Raw genomic sequence first — 18,733 nt, forward strand, 5'->3', positions numbered from 1 at the left:
AAAGGTGTTCAGGAAGTGAAAAAAATCAAAGAGAGGAGACCAAAGAAGTTTCATGCTGACATCAGAAGGTCAGTAGCATCAAGGAAGCTGATGAAGCTTGTCAAAGATCTAGGGATAAGCAACAGAAATAGTAGGGTTACCAGGAGTGAAATGGTAAGATTACTGTAAATGAAACATGAATAAAAATATTCGTTTGTGTAATACCACAAGAAGCAAAAAATAGAGCAAGGGTTGTTAGGCTGGTCTATATTGAGCATCAAGGGTATGACTTCAGTGATCAAACTGTAGACACTGAGGAAGATGCTGTTTATGTCAGGCCTGGATAGGACCCCAGCACAGACCATTTCTCAGAGGTACGAGCTCTTATAAACAGGAGGATGGCAGCAAGGTTGCAGCACATTGAATGTGTCATTGTTCTTCCTATTATCTCAAAAGGAAGGCAGGCAAGTAACCATGAGATGCTCAAAATGAGAATTCAGAGGTGTTGTGTGCCAGCTGTGCCTAGAGTTTATGTAGGCTGAAGTGAACAAGACTGTGAAGCAAAATCTGCTCCCATAGATTCTGCTGACTCTGAAAAAGTATAAAGGACCCATTCCAAAATCAGGTAATTGTCAGCCAGCAAGGGGGTTCCAAAAGCATGGAAGGAATTTTTCCTGGATACAATATAACTGATGCCAAAATATCTGTACTCGACAATCTCTCAGACTGGGTACCAAAATACTTAGGTATTTTAGTATACTATGAGGATGGACACAGACCCAAATTCAGACAGATGGTTACCACTGCTATAGTTCAGAATAGTACCTCGTGTGGGTTGTCACATGGTCAGTAGGAAACTGAAGAACAAGAAAAATCCCGATAAGAACACTGAGAATCAGAGTCCCTGATGATTCGAACATAGAAAAAGCCAAGACAAAAAAAAGTAATACGTAATTCATGGACCCAGGAGTTGCTATTAGGTATCCTTATGATCAGAGCATGCATAATGTAAAGTTGCAAATGGTGAGTTTTGTTACCTCATTTCTCTTTACAGAGAAAAGTAAGGCACAACTTTTTCCTAAGGATTTACTGGGAAAGCCAGTGAGAAGATTCAGAGAACAAGAGAAAACAATTTTTATCTGCTCCTGTGTTTGTCCCACATGGAATGTGGTATGGAGATTGTTTACCCAATGTGATTGCTTGATTGGATTCTGGTGAAGGTTGTTTGAATTCATGGACCAATTGAATCCAGCTGTGTTGGACTCTCGAGCAGAGAGAGTCACGAGTTGTGTTAGTAGTTAGTTGATAGATAGTAAGTAAATAGGTATGATATAGTAAATATCTCTTTAAAATAGTATATTAATGTAATATAGTATAGTTTTAACAAAGCAATCCTTCAGCCTTCTGATGTGGAGCCAGACATCATCATTTCTTCCCATCGGGGGTCACCTAATTTCAGATAGAGTTTAGCTCTGCTACTATGGAAGACAGGTAAATAGATCCAGTGAAGAAATAAGGAGTAGCTTCTCACAACACAAGTGAAAATGAAGCTGGAATGATGCACTCTTTGTCCTGGAAGGGCCTCAGACAAAGACAGCAGGATCATGAGGAGACAGTTGATGTTATGTGACCACAACAAGCAGGCTTACTGCTGCTTGCCAGCCGTGCCATTGCTCTGTCAAAGGAGACATTAAGACACAATAGACTCAGCATTGTTGAATCAGCTAATCCAGAGGCTCACTGGATATTTCTGCTTTTTGTAGATATTTTTTCAAAGTTCTGTGCTGCAGAGATGTCAAGCAGGGATCCCATTATATGGTGAAGCACATCAGTAACTGGCTTTTGTGACAATCCGCTGTGGTGCAGCACATATGGAGACCGAGGTCATCCTGTACCAGTCCCTCTAGGAGACAATGACTGTAACCTCCTTGCTTCTGAGTGCTTGCTGAAGAGTGCAATCTTTTACTCGCTCTCCATAATTAGAGACAGTTTCTGCTCTCATAAAGCAGTGGCCAGCAATAAAGCAAGGCTAACCCACAGCTCTGGATCAAAACCGCCTGGGATGTTGATCTGCTTGAAAGCTGGCTCCTAGTTTGGTGGATGAATTTAATGCCTTAACAAACTGGCTGACTGCAGATGGGCATACATAGGCTGTCAGCTCCCTTTTTTATCTTTCAGATGTCACTGCTAGGAACAGTGATTAAATCCCCATGTGACTACTTTCAATCCTTAAGAGTAGGTCTTGTTTCTCCAGAGTCACTACCGGAGTGGCTCTGTCACCTCATAGCACTGAGAGAGCACCTGTGTTAGCCAAAGATTTAGATACTTCTCATGGTGGGATGAAGCTAGATGAGACGGTCAGCTTCACAGACAGGGTGGGACTGGGCAGGTTGCAAATTCTCCTGCTGTGTGGGTCAGGTCCTTATACTGCTGACAGAGCATTTGCAGTCTAAACACGTAAAGGGTGGAAAAGGGGAGCATATGTTGCCTCCCAGGAGGATGTGAGACACAGAGAAATACCAGACTGACTGTGATATTCAGAGATTTAGAGAAATGGCTTTGCTGGTGTCAGTCAAGCCAGAAGCTGCAACTCTTAGAGAAACTCAAGGAGCCACCATGCAAGAGAAGAAGGAGCCAGTGTACCAGAAGTGTCTGGTATGGACACTTCTCTTGAGTGTGACAGTAGTATAACTTCCACATGACAGAAATTCCCCTGCTGAAGATGCTATTGTTTTGAACGCAATTATCTTTTACAAGGTTCTTCCAATCCACCTAATCATCTTTATCTTAATGTGCTTTTCCTTTCTACATTCTAATGTAAAATCCATTTCCTTTCAATTTACTTCAGATCTATCTGCATCCAGATTACTGTAACTTGGATGCACGGTAATTAAATGCGGTTTGTCTGACTAGACAGGCAGTGAATGCTATTACAGCTTGTTTATGCTAGCAAGCATTGCAGGTTTCTCTGTGCCATCCCACCAGCATGGTTTAACCCTGCCCTAGAGAGTCTGTGTGCTAGGCCATGTGCAAGGTTCACCATGCATTTGGTCCTTGGTTGATGGAGTGACGTTGGTGATTAATGCTCCTTGGGTTTCAGATTCTGAGATTTCAAAGTATTCATCCCACTAGGATCTGCCTCAATAGTTCAACCTGTGTCAGCTCCCACCTGAACCTCTCTTTCTAGTGGGGGCATTTAAGAGGCTGCTGACAATATCTGCATGTTTAAAAAAGGATACAAGGTTTCTACCCTTTGGCTCTACAATGCAGCCTTGTGCTAGAATCCCTGTGCGACTGACAGGATTTGACCCTAGCCTTGGCTCCATATGAGACCCTGTATTCTGGGAGCTTGTTAAAGATGTACTCTGAATCCCATTTCATGTTGTACTTTCACCTTTTGGATGCTACTGAGAAGCAAATTGTGTGGTAGCAAGAGTCCTGGACGTCTTGAAATGATACAGAGGAGGTATTATGAATGTCTGTAGTTCAAGCACACACTGTAAATGCACCATTGAGAGGTGCTTTAAGAATGATTCAAGAAAAGGTCAAATGAGGTAAATTCACCTTTACAGAGTAAGGTTCAAATTGGTTCAAATCTTGGATACTGTTACAAAGCAAATGGAGTAGGAAAGTTTTGTGCTAATTTACTTTGCACATTGTCAGGAGATACTTCATGGGTCAAGAAAGCTAGGAGGTCTCCCTTAGAAATACTTTGGCACTGATGAGCCTTGTGTGGGGAACACTGAACTGGGAGAGACAAGGGCCTTGCTCTACAGTTTTTAAAGACACTTTATTTGAAAGCAATGCTTTCTCTGATAGAGTCTGAACTAGAGAGTGTAGCCTTTGAGACAGTCATATGATTACGTACAGCAAAGTGACTTTAGCATCTAAAGATAATTTCTGAATCTCTGGATCATTTTCATGTTCTGTGTCCCCTTCAATAGAACGGGGTGAGTGCCCTCAAACCACCTATGAAGACTTTCTTCCTAGCTGGTCAGCAATACCTGGCTCATACAGGAGGTGGCCTCTGGCCACAAGATGTAAGCTGCTCTGTACTGGGATTTTCTGAATGATTACATATGGGGTCTGAGACTGGTTGTTTGTCTGAGACACCTTTGATCATCCAAAAGAGCCCCAGTGGGATGAGCTTTGAAGATGATTGTCCATTACCCCCATAGTTCATGTAAACCACTATTTTCACTCCTCCTCTCTTTGTTAGCATTTTAACTTTCTCTTCATTTTCCTTGTTTCTTCTTAATTTTTGAGGTTTGAATCTAAAGTATGTCAAAATTTACTGGGTTTTGATACCCACAGTGGCTTAATCTAAACTCTTCAAGTCCCTCAGCAGTCCTTTCTTGTTTGAAACACTTTGCTAGATCAATATTATTTAAGGTCTCCAGAGCTTTGATCTTCTTGGGGCAATTCAAGCAAGATAAGAAGTTGTGACCCTCACTAATAGGACCTACATGCTCAGAAGGCAGTCCTGTCAAAGTAAATTCTGAAAAATATGTCAGTACAAGGAGACTGGGGCTGAATTCAAGGCAGACCCCATCCTACATTTGACCGTCCTACCATACCATGATTATCTTCAGGATCTTTCTTAGGATTGTTAGTCTGGTGACAATCATAAGTAACTCCTTTGAGATCATGGAACTGCTGTAAGCTTACCTTTATGTGTTTGACATCAAACTCCAATCTTTTGACTTTCAGAAAAACCACATTTGTTATGTTTATTGCCCCAGGGAGCAAGTCCCTTCCCCCTGCCCCCACCCCCACCCCCACCCCCCCACCCCCATCTAAAAGATTATATTTATCTTGCCACATTGGCCCACTGAGGACTCACAGATAGCTTTTTTGGACAGCTTTTGTGTTCAGGTCCAAAGAGACCAAGGCTTGAAAGATGTTGGCATCTCTCAAATATCTATTTCGTTCAGATCATGAAGATGGAGACTGAGCCAGTCTGAAAATCCTTCTATCCCAACATCCCAGTGCAAATGGGAGCCAAAGCAGATGCCTAGGGAATATAACAATAGCAGAGGTCTATATGATACTTCCTGCTAGAGGTCTGCTGCCCTTCAACCATCTGTGGTTTGAGGAGAGCCTGAGTTGGAAGAAACTTCTACACATTTAAAAATCCTCATCAGATTTCTATTTTGTGAGCTTCTGTCCTTGAACTTGTATAATATTTTTGCTTTCACAACATCCCGAGGAAGGAGTTCCACAGTTTTACTGCACATGGTGTGACAAGACACCTCCATTTGTTTGTTTTGAGCCTGGCATCCAACAGTTTCATTTGACGCCTCCTGTTATCAAATTATATTGGATGAGACAGGGAACAACTGATCCCTCTCCACCATTCCCTTGTTAACTGGGATATGATGGCTTTCTGTAAAATCATTGCTGGCTCAGTCCTTTTCACTTAGTCATTTACTGCATGGAAGCTATTCCATGCTTTGTATTATCCTTGCTATCATTCTCAGATGCTTTTGGACTTTTACTTTGTTCTTACTGAGAATGAACCAGAGCTGAACATAGAATTTGGGATATAGACTTTGGTTTTATGCAATGGTATAATGATGTTCTCTGCCTTGCTATCTACCTGTTCTGTTCTCTCAATGGTGATAATAATATCTTACATTTCATTTTCTTTTTCCATGACATGAAGACCCAAGCTGATGTTATCATGAAGCAATATATCACAGCTACAAGATCTTGCTTCTGAGCTTGGCTCAGGACTGATCAGCTATATGTGAAGTTAGAAATGTCCTTCCCTGCATGCATCACCTTATCACTTTATTTAGATTGAATTTCTTGTGCTATTTTATCAGTCTCACACAGTCCTTCTGCAATTTTTCATGGTCAGTCCTTGTCTTTATTATCTTGAATAACAAAAGTGTAATACAGCTTTGTGGCTCTATCCTGTAGGAATAATTTCTGGGATAGTGTTGAAGCTGTCTTAAATTTTGAAACTGCTTAAATGCTCAGAAGACCCTTGGTATGGGGAATATTGGGTCTGATATGTGGGAAAGAGTTGTCTTTGAATGCTGTGACTACACACAGTGGAATCCTGCTTTCTCCTGCTCTGCTCTGTTCTGCATTTCTGTTTCTTTCTTTCTTTCTTTCTTTCTTTCTTTCTTTCTTTCTTTCTTTCTTTCTTTCTTTCTTTCTTTATTTCTTTCTTTCTCTTTCTTTCTTTCTTTCTTTCTTTCTTTCTTTCTTTCTTTCTTTCTTTCTTTCTTTCTTCTTTCTCTCTTTCTCTCTTTCTTTCTTTCTTTCTTTCTTTCTTTCTTTCTTTCTTTCTTTCTTTCTTTCTTTCTTTCTTTCTTTCTTTCTTTCTTTCTTTCTTTCTTTCTTTCCCTTTCTTTCTTTCTTTCCCTTTCTTTTTCATTGCTGAGCTCTAGGGTTTGCAAATTTTTCTGCCACTTCTAGGCAGAGAATTGTTTTAAACAAGTAGACAGAGGATTTCTCTGGAGGATAGATGTTATATGACAAACCTCTTGTCTTTTGGTCCTTGAAAAAATGTTACTGTGCCAGTCCATCCCTCTGGCCTATAGTTGTGGTGATCTCTCCTAAGTAGCTTTGAATGTCTGGTTAACAACTCCTTACAGTTCTCTTGGTGCCTGGTTCCTGTCTGTTCCTGGACTGAACTTGCTTTTAACCCCCGAGCAAGCTGCTCCTTCTGACTTTGCTGGAGCATCTTCTGCCCATCCAGCAATCCCATACCAGCAGCTCTACCCAGCTGCTCATATCCTTCTTTCTCACACTTCCTGCTGCTATCTCTTCCTATGTTTGCTGCCTGCCTTTTCGGATGCCTTTTGTTCCTCATTATGCCCTGGCGTAGGCCTCAGGTTCATATGTACATCCCACCACCCTCATGGAAAATCCTTTATGTTATGCCCAGACGCTGATTGATGAGGCTCCTCCACCTACGTGACCTGGGTTCTGCCATTAATTCATTCCATGCTGCTTTTTCTTTGATTTAAGTACTCCTAATGGCACCCTTTTTCATATTTTCTTCTGAATCTCCTCTGAATTCTCCCCAAATTTCTTCTCTGATCTTGTTTTAGTGAGGAACAGCAGAACAACTGTCATCTGTTGCTTTTTAAGTGACTCCATGCCCAGCCACTCTGAGAGCAATCATTGTATACATCAATATCTGTGTGCCCTCATATCTAGGAAAGTTAGGGACGCAAAAGCAAGGTAGGGGTTGAGGTGGAATAGATGGGGGTCTTTTATTCATTTGCTAGGAATGCCTTAAGCAAATAAGTGAGTTTGAGAAGTGTAAGTTCTGTAACATCACCTCTCTCAGATCAGTCGAGTAGAAGTCTGCATGGATGAGAAGTGAGCACCAAGCAGCTCCCTGTGAGAGCAAGGGCTGGCTCCACTGCAGGACATGGGCTGCTGGGGTGGCAGAGGAGCAGAACCACCTCTGCATAGCTGTGCCTCTCTCAGGGACCTTGAAGGGCAGGGTGGCTGTGGGAAGGGGAGGGGTGCAGGAGCAGCTGTGAGACCTGGGCTGTGAGGACTTGGTGGGCAGCAGTGGTGGGCAGAGGAGCCTGCTCTGAAAGAACAGAGGAGGTGACATTCAAAGAGCACAGCCGTAAGCTGAGAAAAACAGCAACTTTGTGCCTGCACTTGTGTCTGAAAGCGGACAGGGTCTGAGTTCTCTTTCATTTTGAGCCTGAGTTATTCCAGCCCAGTGACTCAATTTATTTCTGTCTCTGCTCCTGACATTTCTCTTTCAGGTGTCTGCTGCATGGTTTTGGGTGGGGCTGTGGGCTGGGGTGACTCGTGTTTTCAAGCTCTTATCGGCATCAGTATGATGTTCTGCTTTTCTTTTCTGTCGTACGGCATCCCGCTCCCCTCCCCTTCCTCCCCTCCCTCTGCCGGCTCCCAGAGGAGGCGACAGACGGTCCTGTAATTTGGTTCCATTCGCTCGACTGGAGCAACACCTGCCCCCCTCTCTGGGGACAGGAGGGTCTCATCCCAAACGGTGCAAGGAGCCAAAGATGAATCTGAAGCTCACATGCAAATAGAGCTCAGGATAAAACAACACGGCCATTCTGGGCAGGAAAGGCAAAATCCGTCACCAGGGGAAGAGGCAGAAAAAACGAAATCGGCTCTGAAGAAATAAATAAGAAGCGCCAGGAGATTGCCTTTTCCTTTTGGGTCGGTTGCTATTGTGGTTATTGATCTGTCCCACCCTGGAGAATAAACTGAGAGTACTGAAAAATAATGGCTGATATTAGAACACATTTATTCACCCTAAAAGAACTGGGTTAATTGGGTTACAGGATGGCTAGATGGATAGATATGTGAAGAGATAGATAGAATGTCTCTGCTCTTTCTTCACAGCTATATAATGGGAAAGATCAATTTCTTTGTTGAGTTTCATATACAATATCCTCTTCACCTCCCCACCCCCCATCTCTTCTCAAACACACACACATTCCCTTTGCTAGAAGTACAATAAAGATATCAAATCACATCCAAGACCCTCAGAATTTATCTGCTGTAAGTATCAGTGGTCATATCCTACCTGGTTCAAACACTTTTTAACACAAACAGTAAGACACTACTTTTGGCTGGAGAGTAATGTGATCCTGAATGCACAGTACCATGAACTTTGCTGACAGTGATGGTCTATGCATAGAAATTCTTCCTTTTGTATGTGCATATGTAATAGCAGCATGAATTCAAGTCTATATTTTGGAATATTTTGTGCTTGAGATCTTTTGATCTTTTAGGAAACTGTATGATACTGAGATACAGTTCCCCTTTAGCTGTACAGTCCTGTCAAAACCATTATGTTTATTTGGAGGAGTTACTTTTGGCTTGCTGTCTGTCCTTGTTTGCTGTATCAGGGTCAGGATCTGTTCCCAGGGTTCAGATGAATGCATTATCTGCCCTGCTTCCTAATGATACCATGTTAGTGTGTACTGCACCGTGTCCCTGTGAGTCTATATAGGCCTGAAAATGTGTCTTTAATAGGTGTTATAGCCCAATGTTAGCATGCATTGGATATCCCTTGTACTAGGATATTTTAGGTTTATCTGTTAGAACTACTTGCTCTCTGTGAATGCTGGAGGTGTCCATTCAATGTTTTATATATGGTATCCAGTTCAGGCCTAAAGTCCCTCTTTTAGAGTCAGCTAAGGGTCCAGAGGTAGTGATCTGCCTTCACTGTCTTTGAGTGCACTTTCTTTCATGGTCTGTAGAATGAGCTTCTCTTTAGTTGTGAAAGAAAGGTATCTGAATGTAGCTAAAATACAAGGAAATATTAACTGTGTCTCTTCCCTTCCAGTTTTTGTAATGGCTGAGTGTGACATAAACTTCCATTCAGCAGTTCCAACCCCATTCTTCCTATAGCATTGTTATTCAAGGTCATTCACTCCTTTATTGCTGAGGGAACATAAACATAGGCAAACTTTGATTATATAATTATACTTTATTGCTATCTAACCCAGACTTGCAATGAGATGGAGTTAAATTTGTTTACCCATTCTTCATAAATCCATACTTCTGAGCACTTAGCAATGCAGCCTTGTTTTTTGCATGGGCCTTGTAGCTTGTGCATACTACTCAGCTCCTTAAGAATAAAAAAAAAGGTGTGGAATGTAGGAGCAAAACCTACATTCTGTTTTCAACACTCATCAACTGCTAGATGAGAATGCGCTTCCTTCTTGTTGCCAACAGGAAAAATAGAAGTAGTTGGGGTGATGTTATGGTGGGGACAGGATTTAAACAGGGTGTTGAGTATATGAAAGTGAGACAGGACTTGTAGGAAAAAGCAATTTCTTCCATCAGATAAAACTTGGGAAAAAAAGCACATCTCTTCAGGTTAAGTGCCCTGACCCTTTTGCAGGTTAAACTTGAGATCTGACCCTTTGGATATCACCAAAAGCAAAGCCCTTGGTGCTCTGTGTCTGAGTGCAGTCAGGCTCTCTGCTGTCTCAGGGATGGTAAGAATAGAAAAGCCCACAGATTTTCTGACTTCCTGAGCCTGTTTCCACACATCTCCACGCTGTGCTCCTCTTTGCTCACAACACAGACAGCAGCCTTTCTGGCTTATCACTTGGGCACAGGATCATGTGGCTGGGAACCTGAGACTCAAGCATTATCTCAACCTGTACCTCTGACACGTGTGTGAGACCCCCAGAAGGGGAAGTGAGGCCAGGGGGAATGTGGAGTTGACAACTACAACTGCTAGTGACTGCAGCCATCAGGTGTTGCAGAGCACTCTCTTCCCCTAAAATAGGCATTCCCAATGGTTAAGAAGGAAATAATAGGTTTATCTTTTTATTAACTAAGTCCTCCCAAATGCTGGTAGCATGAAAGCTTTTTGGATGGCAGGATTTATATCACTCAGGCAATTACATCGAACTCCACACAGTGCCCTGATATTGAACCTAAGAAACAAACCTGTCCCAAAGGAAGCCAACACTAAAGTTGGTGGAGTTATTTCAGCCCTGAAATGCAGGATTTGAAACCTGTGCATTGAACTACCAAACCAGTGTGTACTCCCTTGGGACATGGCAAGCATGTATTTGTAGGAAATGGAATTAACCGTCTCTCTGACAGGTTTTCTGCATGGAGCTTTTCAGCTGGTCAAGACCACACTTAATTAAATCGCTATGCAAAGTGGCAGCCATAAAAATGGGATAGAGGGGAGGGTTTTATCTCTCCAGCGAGTAAGAATGGATGATGCAGCCACCAGAGTCAATGGCAGTATTCAAATGATAGGTAAAATTAACCCCTTGTGGGAAACGAAGAAAGGGTTTAATAAATGAGACAGTCTCACATTACTCAGGTAATAACCTGTCTGCCATTGAGTCTGTAGTATCTGTTCCATGTTACAAATGACAAGATTTGGCAATTGAAGCCTTGTATGAAAGATAATGATTGAGGTTTTCTAAAGCAGGGAAAGGGCACAAGATTTTTCTTTGGTTTCAGTAGAATAAGACCTGGCCAGAGAGGGATCAAAGCTGAATTTAAACAAGAGAAAGAAAACCCAGTGAACTCAGGCAGGACACAACACATACATTTGGGTGGCAAAGCCAGACATTTCCAAGAGTCAGGTAGCAAAACAGGTGCTTGCAAGCATCAGATTGAATTGTACAGCTTGAACTTTGGGACATGTGACCAGATGCCAGTCATGATGAGACTGGGAGAAAGTGACAACGAGGGTTCTGTGTCTCCTTTGCATTTGGGCAGGGCAGCCAGCTGAGAGCGGCTGGAGCAGGGGAGCTGTGGTGGAGGGACTGCAGTCCGAGTCTCACTAGGAAGAGGCAGGTAACCTGTTGAAGCTTCCCACACACTTGAGAAGCCTTTGCAATCCTTATTCATAAGGACATCTCATGTCTGTCTTACAGAAGGACCAACAGGGAAAAATAATTAGGAAAAAACAGCTTTTATTTGATACTTTTATTTATATGCAAAACAGCTCACCATTCATGAGAGATATGAAAAACGCATCAGATAGAAACCAGATTTATCTATTTTCACTACAAAATATTGCATTATATAAAGCAACATAGACACACAAAAAAACCCTGAAAAAGACTAAAATCTTTGGATAGCAGATGTGGTTTTTTTTCTTTTTCTCTTTTGTCCCTAAAATGCGCTTCTTGTTTTAAGAGATTCACAGCAAAGAACATGAAACATTTTCAGGTTATAGAATTTTTTTGGTTGTCACAAAGGAAAGCAGTCCTGGATTTACTTTTCTTTCTTTTTTTTTTCTTTTTTTTTAGGAAAAAAATGTCCTTTCCTAAAAATATACCACACACATACACACCCACGCTCACTCCCACACACATGCATGTGTACACACACGCACATATACATCCACAAAGAAACTACTTCCCTTATAAACGATTTTCAAAGTACTCTTCAGACGCAACTATAGATCAGAATAACAACAAGTTTTTTTAAAAAAACCTCTCCTAGTTAAGTGCTAGTGGTTGTTGATCCCACACAAGGAAAAAAAGAAAAAAGGTCAAGAACAAATTCCTTGATATATATAAAATATACTTATAAACAGGGAGGGGAGGGGGGGTTGTGGTACACAAGTGCAATATAATTGGAGGGAAAAAATAAATTAAAAAGAAAATAAAATTAACACTGTATTGATCCCAACAAACACTCATAAAGTCAAACATAATATTCCACAGGAGAAAGTGTAAACACCCGACTATAGAAACCAATTGGCACGAAGTATCCAAAGTAAAATTGCCACCACTCTGAAAAATAAATAAATCTTGAAAAAAATAAATTGTCAACTCCTTCTACCATAAATAAAAAATAGTTATTTTTAACTGCACCCATGGGTCACACGTTTAAGGTCACAAGTAGATGTTTTTGGATATATATAAAGGGGCACTTGACAGCCTGAAGAGACAATCCGGTTTTACACTTCTCTTCGGAAAGCGGGCTCTCGACCGGGCGGGAGCGCTCCGCGGGGGAGCACAAGCAGCAGGGACCCCCCGCCCCGCCGCCCGCCCCGGGGAAGGCGCTGCCCGCCGCGGCCGGACCCGGGGCGGCGGGACTGGGGGTCCCGGGGCTCCGGGCGTCCGTCGGGCGCTACACGTCCAGCACGTGGTTGAGATAGGAGATATAGCAGATGGCGAGGCGCAGGATCTCGATCTTGGAGAGCTTCTTGTCGGGGGGCAGGGTGGGCAGCAGCTTGCGCAGCTCGGCGAAGGCCAGGTTGAAGGCCTCCACGCGGATCCGCTCACGCGTGGCGTGGGCCGAGCGGTACTTGGCCGTGGCGCGGCGCCGCCGGCGCTTCTCCTCCCGGCTCAGCGGCGGCGGGTGCAGCCCGGGCCGGCCCCCGCCGCGGCCCTCCCCGCCGCCGCCGCCGCCGCCCCGGCCCTCGCCGCCGCCGCCCTCGGCGGGCTCCGGGTCGGAGACGCAGCAGCTGAGCGCCTGGGCGTCCGCGCCGCCCAGGGACTCCGGGTCGGAGGGCGCCGAGGAGGGGTGGTCGGAGTCGGCAGCTTGGTCCGGGCTAAGCATCATCTTGGAGGGGGCGGAGGAGCCTTCCCGAGACAGAGAAGCAGAGAGAGCGGGTCAGGGCCCCGGCCCCGGGATACAGGGGCAAGGCGGGGAGCAGGGATACGGGCAGGACACGAGGGACATGTCGGTCCCCGCGCCCTGCCACCGGCGCCGGTACCGCGCGACCGCGGCAGGGGGAGAGCCGGGTGGACGAGTTGCGGCTCCTTCAGGGAGTACTAATGAGAGCAATAGCGGGGATAAACGATACCCCGTCATTTAACCATCCCTTCTCTAGCGTTTGACAGCAGCTTCTCTGGAATATACTTCCTGCCGTTATTGCCTGCGCTTCCTTGGGTGTTGAAAGAAGCCCAGAGAGCAATAGATTTTTTTTTTTTCAAGCAAGCTAATATCCAGCGTTTCAATAATATGGTGATTTCCCGCTCCCCTCCCCGTCCAGGCCCCCAGTTTTAATATTGTCCTTTCTAGCCTGCCAGTTTCTGCTTAACTGTTTCTCTTTCGGAAACGCTCTATGGGATCCAGGCTACAGACATGATACTTTTAAATACACATCTCAAGGATACACAAATATAACAAGGCCAGTGGGGAGATTTATTTCCCCAATCCCTACGGGATTCGATGTATCTGCTAGGCTCTCCCCTCCGCTCTTTTCTCTGTGCTACTTCTTTTTTTTCTTTTGCTTTCTTTCCATTCCTGCTGCTAATCATGCAGACAGCGATTTGCTAGTGATCAATTGGGAATATTTGGGTGAGTTTCCGTTTCCTAAGCGTCGGATTCAAAAATAAACAAAAACTCAAAGCAGAGGCCGAACTTTTCCGTCCCTTTAAATTTTCCCTCCTCTCCCCTCCCTGCGCGAAAAGAGGGGGAGGCTAAATAAATAAATAAATAAATGCGGACGTGCCTTTCAAAAGAAAATTGAATCGTATCTTCTTGCGGCCTCACAGAGCACCATCTGTCATGTAGACAGCAATACAAATCCGAGCGCGTCCGTGGACATGCCGGCATGTAATAAAACAATACATCAGGCAACTAGTGAATAACCTTGGACACAAATGTATGTGTGTGTGTGCGTGCGTGTGTGCAGCTGGGGTGTCGAGCGAGGTGGGGAGCGAGCCCAGTGGAGGAGGGAACATCGCATCCTCCCTTCCCCCGAATTAAGAGTGAGAAGTATTTCCACATAAAGTTTCCAGGGAAAGTCCCAGTCGGGCCTCACACCCGGTTGAGAAAAAGAAACTATTATCATTATTATTATTTTTAACAGTAATAATAATAACAACCACATGGGCAGGAGGAATTCTTCCCAGTCAGGGCTAGAGCCAAGCCGCCCCACAACGGGGTGAGCCGCGAGGCACGCGTGGCGGGGCAGAGGGGCTCCGCCGAGGGCCGAGGCTCAGGACTGGGGAGTGGGAGAGAAGAGCTCTTCCTTCTTTGGGAAAGGGCCAGGGCCGTCGGAAACGCTTCCTCTTCGATTTTTAATAAAGAGCGTTAATCAGGCCCACAAGGCAGGGGTAGGGGAAAAAAAAAAAAACATTAGTGCGCAAGTCAGGTATCAGGTCTCGTGGGGCGAAAAGATACAGAGGAAAGGTTTAAAATCACCTTTCAGCTGGCATCCAAGCGAGGGGGCTTATACAAAAAGCACGCTAGAGAGACAGGATTTGCAGGGTGATTGTACGAAAACGGGCGATTAAAGCGGTGGTTCCTGAAGAAAGTTGCTTAGAGGTTTCTCCTACCGGTGTTGAATTTTTGCTTTGATTTGGATTTATCTGTACGGTGGGGTTTGGCGAGCTGATCCAGAAAGACGCTCTTCCCCTCCTTACCCCCACCCGTCCCCTCTATTTAAAAAAAAAAATTATTACTATTATTATTTATTATTATTATTATTATTATTACAGTAAACCCATGCCCCCTGCTACCTGCAAAATGGAAAGATATGGTTAAGGCTGCTTACCTCAGTGGAGTCGTTTGGATATCCTCTCTCTCCAAGTCCCCTCGCCCCCTCGGCGATTCCTTTACAGTTCAAATGACCCTTCGGGAGCGGAGCATGGAAAAATTAAAAAAACCAAAATCAAATAAAATTAATTACGAGCGAAAAAGTGTCCTGCTCGAACAGGGAAAGGCAGATCTCATCCCTCGCCGCGGCCTCCAGCGCTCCAGAGATGGGAGATGTTATACTGTCGTGTTTGTTTGCGGAGTATAAATAACAACTTAAGTTACTTACGATGCATCAGGGGAGGAAAAGCTTTTCCCCATCAAAGTCCTCCTCTGCCCGCTTGTCCGGGGCAGCGGCTTCAGCGCACTGGCGGCTTTGGCCGGTCGGTTTTAGAGGAGGAAAGTGCCCTCTCCCCCGCTTTTCTTCCTCCTCTTTCCCGACCGCGATAAATAACAAAAGGGATGCGGCGACAGCACCGGCACCGTCCGGGATTATTCCCTCTCTCCCGCCCCCTCAGCCTCTCCTTCCCTGCGGCAGCCCCGCCGCTCCCGGGCCGGTCGCGGGGCCCGGGGCGCGGAGCCCGGGGCGCGGAGCCCGGCGCGGCGCTGCCGGCTTTGTTCCGCCGCGGCCCGGCTCACAGGCACGCCGCGGGTCGGGGTAACAATGCGTCGCTCGCTCTTTTCTTCTCTATTCTTTTTTTTTTTCTTTTTCTTTTTTTTTTTTTTTTTTTGGGGGGGGGTGGGGGTTGTAATGTGAGGTTTTGTTAATTCACCGGTCCGGCGGAGAGGGGCAGAAGCGGGGGAGACGCCGTCGGAAAATGAATGTTTGGTTTAGTTCTTCTTCTGGTCCTTCAAGAACTGGCGAGGGGAGAAAAAAAAAAGATAAACGAAACCCCCATCCGTCCCTGAGCTTCCTAACTCCTCCTGCATCTTTCGAGTGAAAAATAAAGGAAAATATACGAACGCTGAAAAAGAAAAACAAAACGAAATAAACGAAAATCTCGGCGCGGCTTCGGAGCGGCTGTGAGAGATAACGGCGGTGCAGGACAAGGTACGCTCACATGCATAAAAAGAAAGTGCAGTTCCTCCTCCCACCCCTCCCGGAGTGGCAAAGAAGCCAAGGAGGGGTGCGGAAGGTGGTAGGGGCGAGACAGACAGACGGAGCAGAGATGCGTGTGGCTCCACTTCTGGTACCAAAGGGTTTCGCCTAGAGATGGTCGGAAGAGATAAAGGCTTGGAGAAAAGGGGGCGGCATTTTTTCCCTCTTAAATTGGTATTTAATGGGAAAGCCTATTGGACAGAAACCTGGACACGAGTCACTTAATTGGACTTGACATCTGTCACAGTGTGGGAGTTTTCACAGCCCAAATATTTTCAGCAGATCAGATTCTCGCTGAATCTGTGCCACAAATTATAACAGTCGAGAGCAGCCCATGATATAAACCCTAGCCTCTGGATATACAGTCTCTAGCCGTGCTTGCTCCCACTGCCGTCGTCTCCCCCCGCCCAAATATTGGATACCCACTGATCTAGAAAAACACCGCTGGCATTTCACATGTAAGATAATAAATAAGCTTTAAACATCAATTTGCATCATGTATACCAAGCTTGTGGAGAATCATCAGACTGGTTTCTTAGTTCTTTTATTTCGGTGGTCCCCCTGCTCTGTCTCCCACCCACCCCCAATCCCAGTGTGTGGCAGGCATGGACCTGTCAGAGCCAGGGGGACAGAAAGGCTCCCGCACTCCCTCTGCCTCCTGCCCTCCCTGCTCCAGTGCGCAGACAATGAGGCGAGGGAGTCAGCCATGAGTCTGTGGCTTTTCTGCTCTCAAGGGGCTGGAAGAAGCCAGGCCTCTTATTGCCTGAGTCAGGGGATGCCTGTGACCAAAATGACTCCTCTTGCTGTCACCCTGCTCCAGCCCCTGCCAGATGGCAGTGCCTTCTCTGCTCTGATCCCCATCGCCCTCCCTGCAGATCCCTTCAAATGGGTGCCATAGCCACTTTTCTGGGTGTAATCATATTCTTTCATGGGGACTTTTCTGTGCCAGGAGCCTGTATTGGTAGGCTCCCTCTGAAGCCCCCAAAAACGGACAGCAGGAGGCATGGGTAAGACAGAGCAGAACTGATTCTGCTGCTCACCAGCAGCTCAGTGGGTAGTTCTGGGTCCCATCAGCAAAAAGCATGGGGGAGAGGTGGCAGGAAGACACTTGCAGGGATCCCTGAGGGTCATCCATATGCAACAGGCTGGAAGATCTCTGAAAGGGGAGACGTTCTGCACTTGATATGATTTACAGGACCATAACAAGAATGAGTAGCATACCTGAGTAATTTTGAGTTTTGTCTATTTAATTTTTTTTTTTTAATGGTGGATCCTGTTGCACAGAATATAACCCCCCTGCATGACACCTGGCCCATTAGGAAAAGAAATGCCTGAAAGTGGATCCTAATGAGCACTTCTCCCAGGAAATTTGGGGATTTATCTCTCTTCTCCTACCCATAGGAAGTCTCCAAGGCAGCAGGAGGCTATCACTTGCTCTGACCCCACAAACTGACACTGGTTCCATGGATATCCAACGTGAGCTCAACAGGGCTTCTGGAGATTCTTGGCTAAGCTATCCTTGCCTGCAGTGGGACATGCCAGGAAGATTCAGATGCAGGTCACTGAAGCTGTGGCACATCCCCAGTCAGCCCACCTTACTGGTAACCTTCACAGATGCTCTTTGGAGATCAGGATCTGAGCCGTTCAAGGTCACTGTGCTCCACATTCCAAGATCCAAGATCCCATTCCATTAAATGACCATGATCCCAGACTTCAATGAGAAAGCTGTGGAGAAGACCTTCTCCAGCTCTTTTTTGACTGTGGCTCAGTGCTGGGGGCTTTGGCTTGCAGTGCTCCCCAAGGTATAAGTCTGAGGCCTCAGCCCACAGAAGCTGCAGGTGATGGAATAAGTAGCTGGCTAAGGCTGCCACAGATAACAGCCAGGAAGCTGCTAATTCATGCAAGCCACCCTGCTCTCTGCTACAGATGCTGTCATCATATGGCTTGCTTTTTAGTTTTAATTTTCAGGAAAAGACCAAACAGTTGCTTCACAGTGCTGTTCAGTTATGATGGACATTTTTGACACCTCATAAAACACTGATTACTGCCCCTGGGATTTGATTACCCCACTTCTCCACTACCAGATATGTTAAATCTAGAGGATCCCAGTTTGCCCTGGGCATGCCAGGCCTAGGGTGTCTTCCCAAGCCTCTCTGCTAGGATACTGCAAATATTCTGACATCAACTGCAAGACACAGGGTGTAGTCTGTATCTTTAGCCTTAAAAAGATGGTCAGAAATGCTGGAGCTGACAGCCTGGCTCTTCTTTAACCAAATAAAGCCCTAAAGCCCAGAAGCAAAACCAAATTCTCATAGCAGTGAGCTCTCCTGTCTCTCACCACTCACACCTGGAGCAAGAGGCTGGTTTTGAGAGCTCAACATGCATGGGGCCCACTGGCCCAGGCATGGAAGTCACTTGAAACAATCAGAAATTGAGGGACAAAAGTGGATGGAAACTAAAAGTTCCACTTTGACAAAGGAAGGATGACTATAGATCTTTCTCAAGCTCTATTTGTCTTTTCCCTAGGAAATAGCTCACAGCAAGTGGAGACCTACGTGTTGGCAATAAGCATGGTCCCAAAGGAAGCTGCATAGATGCAAAGCCACCTTATGATTTATATACCCAAATACACACAGAGCCAGCCACAAATCTATGCTTGGCCTCTTCACTAAGCAAGCACTTCACTGGCATCAAGGCAAGCTAAGATTCCCACTAAGA

The 18,733-nt window shown here is 45.3% G+C and overlaps 1 protein-coding gene across 1 annotated transcript; it reads right to left on the minus strand.

The window, feature by feature from the left end:
• Nucleotides 1-12,539: 12,539 nt before the first annotated feature.
• On the minus strand, nucleotides 12,540-15,412 carry NHLH2 (nescient helix-loop-helix 2). The gene is made up of 2 exons (XM_021548852.2): nucleotides 14,936-15,412; nucleotides 12,540-13,013 (listed from the first exon to the last, which is right to left on the minus strand). The coding sequence occupies exon 2, from the start codon at nucleotides 12,991-12,993 to the stop codon at nucleotides 12,559-12,561; it is 435 nt and encodes a 144-aa protein (XP_021404527.1). The 5' UTR covers nucleotides 12,994-13,013; nucleotides 14,936-15,412; the 3' UTR covers nucleotides 12,540-12,558.
• Nucleotides 15,413-18,733: the final 3,321 nt, after the last annotated feature.

This window comes from Lonchura striata, chromosome 2 (genome assembly GCF_046129695.1).
Source record: "Lonchura striata isolate bLonStr1 chromosome 2, bLonStr1.mat, whole genome shotgun sequence".
NCBI classification, from domain to species: Eukaryota; Metazoa; Chordata; class Aves; order Passeriformes; family Estrildidae; genus Lonchura; species Lonchura striata.